General features: G+C 44.4%; 1 protein-coding gene across 8 annotated transcripts in view; it reads right to left on the reverse strand.

Annotated features, from left to right (window-relative positions):
* The window catches only part of SNX29 (sorting nexin 29), a 584,951-nt gene that overhangs the window by 535,927 nt on the left and 35,694 nt on the right, over positions 1–13,330 (reverse strand). For all 8 annotated transcript variants that reach the window (XM_054453330.2, XM_063654331.1, XM_063654334.1 and 5 more), the window contains one exon: positions 1,895–2,019. In XM_054453330.2, the coding sequence (XP_054309305.2) occupies positions 1,895–2,019 (125 nt within the window). The remainder of the gene's footprint in view (positions 1–1,894; positions 2,020–13,330) is intronic.

The following is a 13,330-nucleotide window of genomic DNA, read 5'->3' on the forward strand; positions in this document are numbered from 1 at the left end:
CTATGGTATTTTGATACATGCCTAGAATGTGTAATGACTTTCAACAGATCTTTGTTTCTTTTTTTCTTTCTTTAGGCAGTCTCCCGAGGCTAGAGTAGGCTCAGAGAGGCTCCTAGATCTTTGATTCATTTCTGAAAATGAGTAACTGGTGAAATAAACAAGAAGCAAAGATCTAGGAGCCTCTCTGAACTTACCCTAGCCCTGGGAGACTGCCCAAAGAAAGAAAGAAAAAAGCAGACATCTGTTGAAAGTCATTACACATTCTAGGCATGTATCAAAATATCACAAGTACCAAGGCCAGGTGCAGTGGCTCACACCTATAATCCCAGCACTTTGAAAGGCCGAAGTGAGCAGATCACAAGGTCAGGAGTTCGAGACCAGCCTGGCCAACATGGTGAAACCCGTCTCTACTAAAAATACAAAAATCAGCTGGGCGTGGTGGTAGGCACCTGTAATCCCAGCTACTTGGGAGGCTGAGGCAGGAGAATCGCTTGAACCCAGGAAGGCGGAGGTTGCATTGAGCCAAGATGGTGCCATTGCACTCCAGCCTGGGCAACAAGAGCAAGACTCCATCTCAATAAAAAATTAAAAAAAATCACAGGTACCCCATACATACGTACAAATATTATGTGCCAATAAAATAATTTTAATAATAATTTTTTAAAAAAAAGAACTGTTGGAGCCAGGCACAGTGTCTCACATTTGTAATCCCAGCTAGTTGGCAGGCTGAGGTGGGAGGATCACTTGAGCCTAGGAGTTTGAGACCAGCCTGGCCAACAGAATAAGATCTCCGTCTCTATAAAAGTTTAAAAACCAGCTGGGCATGGTGGTGCAAGCCTGCAATCCTAGCTATTTCAGAGGCTCAGGCAAGGGGATCACTTGAGCATAGGAGTTCCAGGCTTCAGTGAGCCATGATCACACCATTGCACTTCAGCCTGGGCAACAGAGTAAGACCCTAACTCAAAAAATAAATAAATAAATAAATAAGATCTATTGAAGGGTTAAGAAAAAAGGAAGGATGATATAGCAACATGAAGGAGAGGGAAAGACTAAGGATTCTGTTAGCAGAGAATTTCTACACACCACCACCAAATGCAGCAAGGTCCAACTTTTGGCTATGAAAGGGGAACCAGCCAAAGACAGCACATTTTACTCAGCAACAACACTGACACAGTGATAAGAAAGATTCCGGGATTTCTAGCCGCAGCCGTGGCCAGGGCTGGAACTGAAAGCTCAGGGGAGGAGGACACCACAGGACATCTGTTACATGACATGTTCCACTTCAAGGTTCAGCTCCAAAGCAGATCACTATGAACAGCTTCCTCATCTGAACAGTGGCAATAGTAACAGTCCCTACTACTCACAGGGCTATCAAACTGAATGAGTTAATTTACATCAGAGTGAAGTCTTGCACTAAGTACTTAGCATTAATAGTTATTATTTAGCATTATGCTTGTCACTCACATGGAAATGTTTTTCCAACATTAAACTGGATGATAACAGAACCTCTGGGGTTTCTGTTGCTGGTGTTGAGGACATTAATTATGAAATGCCATGCTATCCTCAGGCATCAAATTAAAACAGATTATTAATTTCCCAGCGACTGGCACACCACACTGGTGAAATAAACCAGTGTGCTGCAGGTCCCCGAACCCAGAGGAGATTGTACCATGTGGCTCTGAGAATTCTGCACAAAAGATGACTTCATTTAAATTAAGATGCCAGACAACACCATTACGTTTTGACTACTATTAAGACATGGATTTCTGTGCCCATACACCACCCCACCAAGTCCCACGCGATGACTGCCCTGCCCACTATTAAAAAATAAATAAAAAGAAAAAGAGCAGAAGGAAGACAAGCTCCTGCAAGCTACAGCCAGGCAGAGCAGTACCTGTTTCGGTTTTGCTGGCAAAGCCCGCTGCCTGCTTGATCGCTGCCGCTGTGAGTGCCAATCCTCGACTCCTCTTCAAGCCATGCTGCAGGACGGCTTCAAACTGGGCACACAGACAGGTGACCCTGTGAGAGAACCAATGACTCATCAGTCCCCCCAGAAAAGGGAGTAGCAACTAGGGCAGCCCCAGCATCTCCAGGAAGTGAGTAATCCGCCAGGTGTAAACCTCAGCGTGAAGGCAGACAGGAGACACCTGGATTTGCAGGCTCGGTAACTGACCTGCGCCACTCCACACACCTCCCGTGTTGATGTTCACTTCACAGAGCTCAGGATGCCCAGCACCGTCTACCCATATGCATCAGACTGGCACAGTAACAATTCACAAGGAACATGGGAACAGGGACGGGTGCCAGCTGGCGGGGGTGCAGAGGGGGGACAAGTTAAAAACCAATCAGTTCCGTGTGGGGAGCGGTTGGATGTTAATTGCATCCAATTCACAAGTTTTAACTCTAATTCATATTACATGTAGTTTAAGGAACAAGATTATGTTTTTGGAGACTGAATTCACCAGGCTGCCAAATTGGAAACATTGTGTAATTTCATGGCCTGTTACATGCTCTAAAAAAAAATATGAATTCTGATTCTCATTCTTTATTCTGTTATAAGAGATTACATGCTCTAAAAATAATAATAATATGAATTCTGATTCTTGTTCTTTATTCTGTTGAAAGAGATTACATTGTGAACTCAGATCGTGAGTTGATGGAATTTTCAATTAAGTTACAATTACTGTGCATTTAATTGAATTTGTTTCTCAATAACCAAAGAAATAGGAGATTCAGGAACAAAGAGATGAGGTCACAGCAACTGCACTTGATCTTAGCAATCTTCTCAGGGCTCCTGAGCCTCTGCCCAGTTGGGTCTGTGGACTTCTGAGCCCTTTCCATTCATTCATGCAACAAATGTTAAGAAATTCTGAATGTCTCCCATATGCCAGGCACTGTTCTAGGCTCTAAGGAGATGACAGTGGGAGTGAGACAGGCAAGGTTTCTGCCTCACTCATGTGCATGTTTCTAGCAAAGAGAGGTACACAAATAAGTTAACGAGACCATTTCAGTTAATCAGAACTTAGAAGAAAATAAGACAGGATGAGATGGCAGGTGGCGATGGGGCAAGGACAGGCTTAGATTCTGTGGGCTGAATGAAGGTGGCCTTGGAATTACGAGCTGGATATGACAAGGGCAGCAGGCTGGAAAGACAGGCCCAGTGCAAAGGCCTTGAGGCCACCACCATCCGGCTCAGCCTTGCCTGGCCTCGGGCATTTGCTGCTCCACCCATCCCGACACCCATGGTAACAATACTCCAGGTGTTTATCACTCTGTGGGTAGTAAAATATCTTCATACCCATTATTTTACTCTTCTCATCAACACTCTAATATAGATGACGCAGGTATTATTATCTCCATTTTACACTTAAAGAAGTTGAGGCTAAGGACATTTAAGTGACCTCCTGAAAACTGCATAAAAAGCAGTGACATCTGTACCTGAACCCCATCCTCGCAAGCTGATCCAATGCAGTTTCCTTCATCCCCCATATCACCAAGACAAACATCCTTTATTCTAAGATAAAAGTCCTCTAGCTCCCTTACTCAATCTTTACTCCTCATTCTGTCCACACCACATACCCCTAACACAGCATCAGCAAATCCACAGCATTCATGCCTTTCCACTGTATTCTGTGCCCATGACAGACATCACTAATCGATCCCAGCATTGTGGGCCACCACTGGCAAATGACCAAAGCTGGCCCTGCACAGAAAGAAGCCTACTAGGCATCACAAATCTAATACTTCCCCTCAACCACACTGCTTGGTTTTCACCTTCTATCTTATCTTTGCTGGATTCCTGGCACCTAGCTCAGCACCTGGTACATAGTGTGTGTCCCACAAATGTTTTTCCAGTGGGTAGGTAAATGAATGATGAACCTTGAACCAGAGATCCCAGAATACTCCCCCACATTGAAACAAACCACTTTGCTGGGCAGATATCACTCTTAATTATCACAGATGTGCATACGCTAGTCTCTGTACACACAGGCACTTTTTTTTTTTTTTTTGACACGGAGTTTCACTCTTGTTGCCCAGGCTGAGAGTGCAATGGCACAATCTCGGCTCACTGCAACCTCCGCCTCCCGGGTCCAAGCGATTCTCCTGCCTCAGCCTCCCATGTAGCTGGGAATACAGGTGCCCGCCACCACACCTGGCTAATGTTTGTATTTTTAGTAGAGATGGTGTTTCACCATGTCGGCCAGGCTGGTCTCCAACTCCAGACCTCAGGTGATCTGCCCGCCTTGGCCTCCCAAAGTGCTAGGATTACAGGCATGAACCACTGCGCCCAGCCTCATAGGCACATATTTTAAGGCTTCCTGAAAGCTGGGACATCCACCAAAACTCTCTAAATACCACAGAAACCAAAACCATGGCACATAGCAACATTGACCCAGATCAGGGATCTGTCTCAGAGAGAGAGAAAAAAACAAAAACAAAAGCAAAAAAACTCTGGGGTATGTTGAGAGTTCTCTGTAATTAACCAAAGCCTCTATCTTTAAAAGAATCTTCTGCAAATACAGCAATCAACTCAACAATTGCTATCAGTTTGCTTGGTTCCAATGCACAAGTCAATAACTGCCCAGCCAGCTCTAGATAAAACCAGGGCCCTAAGAGGAATGGAATGCAGGCGAACTGCACAAATCCAGTCCCCAAGGTTTGGGTTACATCATCAGTACTGTGTCACAGAGGCACACAGGTCACAACTAACCTAACACTGCACGAATACCCAGGTGGATGCTAGTCCTTTAATTAGATCACTGTGATGCCTTCCTTGCCAAAGGCCGTTCTACTTAACACCCTCCCCAAATGCCCTTTCCGCCTCCCGTTTGGATCTGAGTACGTAACTACTGGTCATTCAAGACAGATCTCGGCTGGGTGCGGTGGCTCACACTTGTAATCCCAGCACTTTGGGAGGCCAAGGCGGGTGGATCACCTGGGGTCAGGAGTTCGAGACCAGCCTGGCCAACATGGTGAAACCCCATTTCTACTAAAAAAAAAATACAAAAAATGAGCTAGGTGTGCTGACACATGCTTATAATCCCAGCTACCCTGGAGGCTGAGGCAGGAGAATCACATGAATCCAGGAGGTGGAGATTGCAGTGAGCCGAGATCGTGCCATTGTACTCCAGCCTGGGAAACAAGAGCAAAACTCAGTCTCAAAAGGAAAAAAAAAAAAAAACTTAGCTCACGTATTCCCTCCTCCAGGAAGCCTTCCTGAATGTTTCCTCATTCTGAGCTTCTTTGTACTGCAGCACTCGCCACTCTCTGTTAATGGTCTGATTTCCAGGGCTGCCTGCTGTTGCTAACTGTGAGCTCCCGTGCACTTAGCGCCATGCCTGGTTGCCACACAGAATTTGACCAACATGGTATCTCCAGTCAGGGAACTCAAGATTATGAACCTGACGTACATTTAGGTGGGAGATGCATCTCAGGAGATTTCGCATAAACTGTCATTCGAATCCAGGTCAGTTAAAACTAGTGAATCAAGTAGAGCACACCTGTCCAAGCACAGTAATCTACTCTTTAGCTTCTGGTGGGCACATCTTGGAAGCACTATGTCATACACTAGGTCACACTACGGCTTTCCACTGCTTCCCATCTTATATGGGGAGTTAATTAAGTTAATGAACCATCTTATATGGGAAGCAGTAGATGATAATTCCCACGAAATGAAAGGGGCACTAGCTTTAGTACAGTTCTTTATTTTCTCTTTTTTTTTTTTTTTTTTTTTTTTTTTTTTCTGATACAGGGTCTTGCTCTGTTACCCAGGCTGGGGTGTGGTGGTGTGGTCACATGGCTCACTGCAGCCTCAACCTCCCAGGTTCACACAATCCTCCCACCTCAGCCTACCAAGTAACTGAGTCTACAGGCATGCACTATCACGCGCAGCTACTTTTTGTTTTGTTTTGTTTTTGAGACAGAGTCTCACTTTGTTGAGAGGGCTGGGGGGTTCCCAGAATACTCTCTACTGCAGACACTCTGGCTTCACTGGAGAGGTCAGCTGCCTCCTTGCCATTTTATCACACCAAACTTCCATTCCAAGTTAATGAACTAGGAATATTATTTTAAATAAGTGGGTTGCCTAACAACAGTGAATATTTTAATTTTTTAAAAAGCACCAGTCAGGTGGGGTGCAGCAGCTCCCACCTATAATACCAGCACTTTGGGAGGCCAAGGCAGGCAGATCACTTGAGGTCAGGAGTTCCAGACCAGCCTGGCCAACGGGGTGAAATCTCAACTCTGCTAAAAACACAAAAATTCGTTGGGCGTTACAGTGGGCACCTGTAACTCCAGCTACTGGGGAGGCTGGAGCAGGAGAATTCCTTGAGCCCAGGGGGCGCAGGTTGAAGTGAGCTGAGATCACACCACTGTACTCCAGCTTGGGCAACAGAGAGAGACTCGGTCTCAAAAAAAAAAAAAAAAAAAAAAAAAAAGGAATAAGATACTGATCCATGCTACAACATGGAAGAACCTTGAAAACAGTATGCTAGAGGAAGGAAGCCAGACCCAAAACACCACACACTGTATGATTCCATGAAACGTCTAAGAAGGGTAAATACAGACAGTCCTCAACATAACCATGGTTCAATTTATGACTTTTTGACTCTACAATAGGATTATCAGGACATAACCCCATCATAAGTCAAGGAACATTTGGATATAGAAACAGAAAGTCATTTAATTAGTGCTTCTCTAAGGCTGGAGTTAAAATTAGGGACTAAGTGTTAACTAGCACAAGGGAATTTGGGGGGATAATGGAAGTGCTCTAAAACTGAATTGTGACTGATGGTTGCACAACTCTATAAATTTATTAAAAAGCACAAAAATCAGCTGGGCGTTGTGGCTCACGCCTGTAATCCCACCACTTTGGGAGGCTGAGGTGGGCGGATCACCTGAGGTCAGGAGTTCGAGACCAACCTGGCCAACATGGCAAAACTCCATTTCTACTAAAAATACAAAAATTAGCTGGGTGTGGTGGCAGGCTCCTGTAATCCCAGCTACTCCAGAGGCTAAGGCTGGAGAATCGCTTGACCCCGGGAGGCGGAGGTTGCAGTGAGCTGAGATCATGCCACTGTACTCCAGCCTGGGCAACAAGAGCGAAACTCTGCCTCAAAGAAAAAAAAAAAAGCACAAAAATCACTGAATTGAAAAAAAAAATCACTGAATTGTATGCTTACAATTTTAATGGTATATAAACTAGACCTCAATAAAGCTGTTTAAAAAAAAAAAAAAAAAAAAACTTCCTCCCAGGTGCTCAGTAAAAGTCTGATAAAGCAGCAAAAGAGTTGTGAATGGAAAATGAAGTAACTTCCTCCTGCTGCATTTAAAACTGTCCACCAAGACCAGCAGAGCTGGACACTGCACCAGCTCAACTAGTTTTCTGTTAAGATTCAGCAAGCACTTGTTTTCATGAGCTTTGTCCTATCTTTTTTTTTTTTTTTTGAGATGGAGCCTCGCTCTGTTCCCCAGGCTGGAGTGCAGTGACTTGATCTCGGCTCACTGTAACCTCCGCCTCCCAGGTTGGAGATCATCCTGCCTCAGCCTCTGGAGTAGCTGGGATTACAGGCACGGGCCGCCACACCCGGCCATTTTTTTTGTATTTTTAGTAGATACAGGGTTTCACCATGTTGACCAGGCTGATCTCAAACTCCTGACCTCAAGTGATCTGCCTACCTTGGCCTCCCAAAGTGCTAGGATTACAGAAGTGAGACACCAAGCCCAGCCTGTCCTATATTTCAAGACTGCTTAATCTGCACACTCATCTATTAAAAGATTCCTAAGAATCCTATACTTTCGCATGGCAAATATTAGAACAACAGGATCAGCCATGAATGCTGCATTTTTATAAACTGCATCAAATTAACCTTGTGACAGAAGGACCTATTTACTTGATACTTTTTTTTTTTTTTTAAGTCAGAGTCTCGCTCTGTTGCCCAAACTGGAGTGCAGTGGCGCGATCTCGGCTCACTGCAACCTCTGTCTCCTGAATTCAAGCAATTGTCCTGCCTCAGCCTCCCAAGTAGCTGGGATTACAGGTGTGCACCACCATGCTCAGCTAATATTTTTGTATTTTTTTGTAGAGATGGGGTTTCACTGTGTTGGCCAGGCTGGTCTCGAACTCCTGAATTGTGATCTGCCTGCCTCAGCCTCCCAAAGTGCTGGGATTCCAGGCATGAACCACCGCGACCGGCAATTCTTTTACTATGTTACAGCTTTACGGGAGCCTTTTTGAGAAAACCAAGTACAATCATGAAAATGGACGGATTATTGTCATTTGTAAAATTCCAATGTTAGCTGGAATGGAGTCTGCTGTACCAGTGAAAATCAGTCAATCAACAGTATGAGCCATATCTCAGATTTAAGACAGTAAGAACAAGGCCATTACATGACAATCATTTGAAATGGGCCATGAGGCCGGGCTCAGTGGCTCACGCCTGTAATCTCAGCACTTTGGGAGGCCGAGACCAGAGGATCACCTGAGGTCAGGAGTTCCAGACCAGCCTGGCCAACATGGCAAAACCCCATCTCTACTAAAAATACAAAAATTAGCCAGGCGTGGTGGCGAGTGCCTGTAATCCCAGCTACTCAGGAGGCTGAGACAGGAGAATCGCTTGAACCCACGAGGCGGAGGTTGCAGTGAGCCGAGATGGCACCACTGCACTCCAGCCTGGGGGACAGAGCGAGACTCTGTCTCAAAAAACAAAAGAAATCAGCCATAAGCTATATTTATGTTTAATTAATTAACGTTTCAAAAAGGTTCACATCCTTAATCCATGAATTTCAGTAGCAGAAATCAATCCTAGACTATAATCTACAAATCAGATAAAAATCTAAGAATAGGTGGGGCGCAGTGGCTCACACCTGCAATCTCAGCAATTTGGGAAGCCGAGGTGGGCAGATCACTTGAGGCCAGGAGTTTGAAACCACCCTGGGCAACAAAGCAAAACCTTGTCTCTATTCTAAAAAATAAATAAATAAATAAATTTTTTAAAGCGTTAAGATTACAGACACAGTGGCCTGAAACCCTATCTCTACAAAAAATAAAAAAATTAGCCCTGGGTGTGGTTGCGCATGCCTGTAGTCCCAGCTACTCAGGAAGCTAAGAAAGGAGGGTTGCTTGAGCCCAGGAAGCGGAGGCTACAGTGAGCTGGGATCGCACCACTGCACTTTAGCATGGGTGACAGAGCAAGACCTTGTCTTAAAAAAAAAAAAAGTTAGAAACTGCCGAAATATTTAACACTTGGGAAACTGGTTAGATAAACAATAGCTATTTAGGTCTTAAAAATATTTACCAAGAGCTTATACTGATAAGTCAATATCTTTATAACATAAGATGAAAAATAAGCAGGATAGGGAACTGTGTGTTAAGTATGCTCTCAGTTATGCTTGAAAAATACAATACAGGCCAGGAGCAGTGGCTCATGCCTGTAATCCCAGAGCTTTGGGAGGCCAAGGCAGGCAGATCACCTGAGGTCAGGAGTTTGAGACCAGCCTGGCTAAAATGGTGAAATCCCGTTTCTACTAAAAATACAAAAAAATAGTCGGGTGTGGTGGCGCGCGCCTGTAATGCCAGCTACTTGGGAGGCTAAGGCAGGAGAATCACTTGAACCTGGGAGGCAGAGGTTTGCAGTGAGCCAAGATCACACCACCGCACTCCAGCTTGGGCAACAAAAGCGAAACTCTGTCTCAAAAAAAAAAAAAAAAAAAGGGCCCGGCGCGGTGGCTCATGCCTATAATCCCAGCACTTTGGGAGGCTGAGGCGGGCGGATCACGAGGTCAGGAGATCAAGACCATCCTGGCCAACATAGTGAAACTATGTCTCTACTAAAATACAAAAATTAGCCAGGCATGGTGGTGCGTGCCTGTAATCCCAGCTACTCAAGAGGCTGAGGCAGGAGAATCGCTTGAACCAGGGAGTTTCAGTGAGCTGAGATCGCGCCACAGCACTCCAGTCTGGCAACAGAGCTAGACACCGTCTCCAAAAAATATTTAAAAAAAATAAAATAAAAGAACTATAACTTGGAAATGTTTCAATGCAGGAGTACCAAGATAAAAAATAAAAATGCACAGCATTATGTATGATTCTATTTTTTTTAAAACAATGGCAATAAAGGCTATATATGTGTGTATATATACATGGCTATTTTATTTGTAAATAATTGCGTACATATGGAAAAATGTAGAACAAATAATTCTTGGTCATTAACATAAGCAACCCAAAGGGAAGGAGAACATACAGGACAGAAAAAAGGGGACCCTCCCCCTCTCCCCAAAATAAAATAGTTGACCAAAAATTAAAAAGAAAAAAATTCATGCTTGGCAACAGTGATAACTCACAAGGCAGCAGTTTTCAAGGTACCATAAGTGTGAAGGTTTGAGAATAGCAGAAAGGTATATACAAATAATCAACTTAATCTTTGTACAGAGGAACCAGAAAATGGAAAAATAACCTATCTTTAAATGGTAAATCATAATTTCTGATGATTTTCTTTTTCTTTTCTTTTTTTTTTTTTTTGAGACGGAGTTTCATTCTTGTTGCTCAGGCTGGAGTGCAATGGCATGATCTCGGCTCACCACAACCTCTGCCTCCCGGGTTCAAGAAATTCTTCTGCCTCAGCCTCCCAAGAAGCTAGGATTACAGGCATGCGCCACCATGCCCAGCTAATTTTGTATTTTTAGTAGAGACAAGGTTTCTCCATGTCGGTCAGGCGGGTCTTGAACTCCTGACCTCAGGCGATCTGCACGCCTCGGCCTTCCAAAGTGCTCAGATTACAAGCATGAGCCACCACGCCCAGCTCCGATAATTTCCAAATGTTACTAATATAAACAATAATTGTCCTCCCTGGTATAGACAGATCTCCAACTCTTGGTCTAGATGCAAATGCTGCCTGGATACTCTTGGCAGATGAGGAACGTCAAAATCAGGAACAGGTGCTGGCACTGAGAAGGAATCTGCTGAAGGAGCCGGAAAATCAAAAGGGAAAAAGAGAATGGAGAAAAACAAGAGCCCCTGGATGCGGGCGTGAATAAATGAGAAACGAGAAATCACATGAAGCCAATAGCCAATGGGATCTCCAAGTCTGGTCAAAGTCCACAGCCTGAGAGAACAAAAAATTCAAACCAAAAGCTTGCTTTAAAAAAATAAAAACTCAGTCAGGCACAGTGGCATGCACCTGGAGTCTCAGCTATTTGGGAGTTTGAGAAGGGAGGATCACTTGAGGCCAGGAGTTCAAAGCCAGCCTGGGCAATATAACGAGACCTGTCTTTAAAAACATTTTCTTAATAAATAAAAATAAAGGCCAGGCACGATGGCTCATGCCTGTAATCCTAGCACTTTGGGAGGCCGAAGCGGGTAGATTGCCTGAGCTCAGGAGTTCGAGACCAGCCTGGGCGACACAGTGAAACCCCGTCTCTACTAAAATACAAAATAAAAAAAAAATTAGCCGGGTATGGCGGCATGTACCTGTAATCCCAGCTACTCGGGAGGCTGAGACAGGAGAATCACTTGAACCTGGGAGGCAGAGGTTGCAGTGAGCCAAGATCATGCCACTGCACTCCAGGCTGGGCAACAGAACGGGACTCCATCTCAAAATTAAACACATAAATAATAAATAAAATAAAAAATTTTAAAACCAATATATATTTCTTTTCATTCCTGCTTTCTGGCCAGCAGTGCATGAGACCTCCCTTTTCTCCTCTGCCTTGATATATATATATATATATATATATATATATTTTTTTTTTTTTTTTTTCAGTAGAGACGGGGTTTCACCATGTTGGCCAGGCTGGTCTCGAACTACTGGCCTCAAGCAATCTGCCCCATTCAGCCTCGCAAAGTGCTGGAATTAGAGGCGTGAGCCACCGTGCCTGGCCACTAACAATAATCTTGACTGTTGTTTTGAGCTTTTGTCAGTCTGATGGGTGAAAAGTAGGCAGCTCACTGTTGCTTTAACTTGCATTTCCTTGACTACTAGTGAATTTCAGTGTCTTTCTTTTTCCTAATATATGTTTGCTGGCTATTTGGCTTTGCTGTTTTGTGCAAAGCTTCCATGGTAGAGCCACGGCATTATTTCTCAGCCTCCGCATTGGGGTAATCACTGAATCTCATCAAGGCTCAGTCCCAAACCTCAATCCTTCTGTCTCTTCCCCAGTCCCTGCTTCATTCAGCCCTCCAACCCCGGCTCTCCCAGACTCCATCTCACCCCAACCACCTCCACTCCTCCACCCACCCCAACCCAGGCATCCTGGGCAGAAGCTATCTACCTGAAATGCAAATCTGACTGTGTCATTCTCTTTCTCTCTTTTTTACCGATTGGTACCATACTATGCTATAGGTACACAGTACATGACATGATTTTAGGGAAACACAGATAAACATTTATGTGTGTCAGGAAAAAATATAACCAGCCCCAGACCAGAGTAGACAGTGCCTTGAAATTCCACCTCAAGCCAACCTCTGGCTCAGATGGAACACAGAAATGGTGAAAATGGTACACAGTGGCCTAAGTTTAAGGAATAATGCCCTGCCAGGCACGGTGGCTCACGCCAGTAATCCCAGCACTTTGGGAGGCCGAGATGGGCAGATCACAAGGTCAGGAGTTTGAGACCAGCCTGGCCAACACGGTGAAACCCCATCTCCACGAAAAATACAAACATTAGCCAGGCATGGTGGCAGGCGCCTGTAGTCCCAGCTACTGGTGAGGCTGAGGCAGGAGTATCACTTGAACGTGGGAGGCAGAGGTTGCAGTGAGCCAAGACTGCACCACTGTACTCCAGCCTGGACAACAAAAGCAAAACTCTCTCTCAAAAATAAAAAATAAAAAAAGAAATACTGCCCTAACTGTTGGCATTCCAATACTTCCCTGTGATAGCAGAGAAGAACCTGCTGACTTTCCAACTGATCTCCCAAACCAAACAACACTCATCCACGCACCCCACCATTTCACCCCACATCCCTGCACCTTCACATCTGCTATTCCCTCTGCCTAAAACTCCTGTCCCATCTATTTGACCACTAACAACCCTGTTGTCACCCTATGACAACTAATATTTATTACAGGCCACCATAATTGCCCACAATTTACATGTCCAACTCCCAGATTCAATTTTGAATTTCTTGAAGACAGCAACTATCTCATCCAATTTGCATCGCCATTGCCAACAAAGTACTCTATAAATAAATACCTGTTGAATGAAGGAATTAATGAGGCAATCCTTCCAGCCTTCAGTTACTAATAATTGTCAAAAAACACAGGTATGTCTAGTCATACAAAAAAAATGTTTTGAGTTTATTACGTTCTTACTGGGTGTACCAAGCAAATATTAT

The sequence above is a fragment of the Pongo pygmaeus genome, chromosome 18, assembly GCF_028885625.2.
Source record: "Pongo pygmaeus isolate AG05252 chromosome 18, NHGRI_mPonPyg2-v2.0_pri, whole genome shotgun sequence".
Taxonomy (NCBI): Eukaryota; Metazoa; Chordata; class Mammalia; order Primates; family Hominidae; genus Pongo; species Pongo pygmaeus.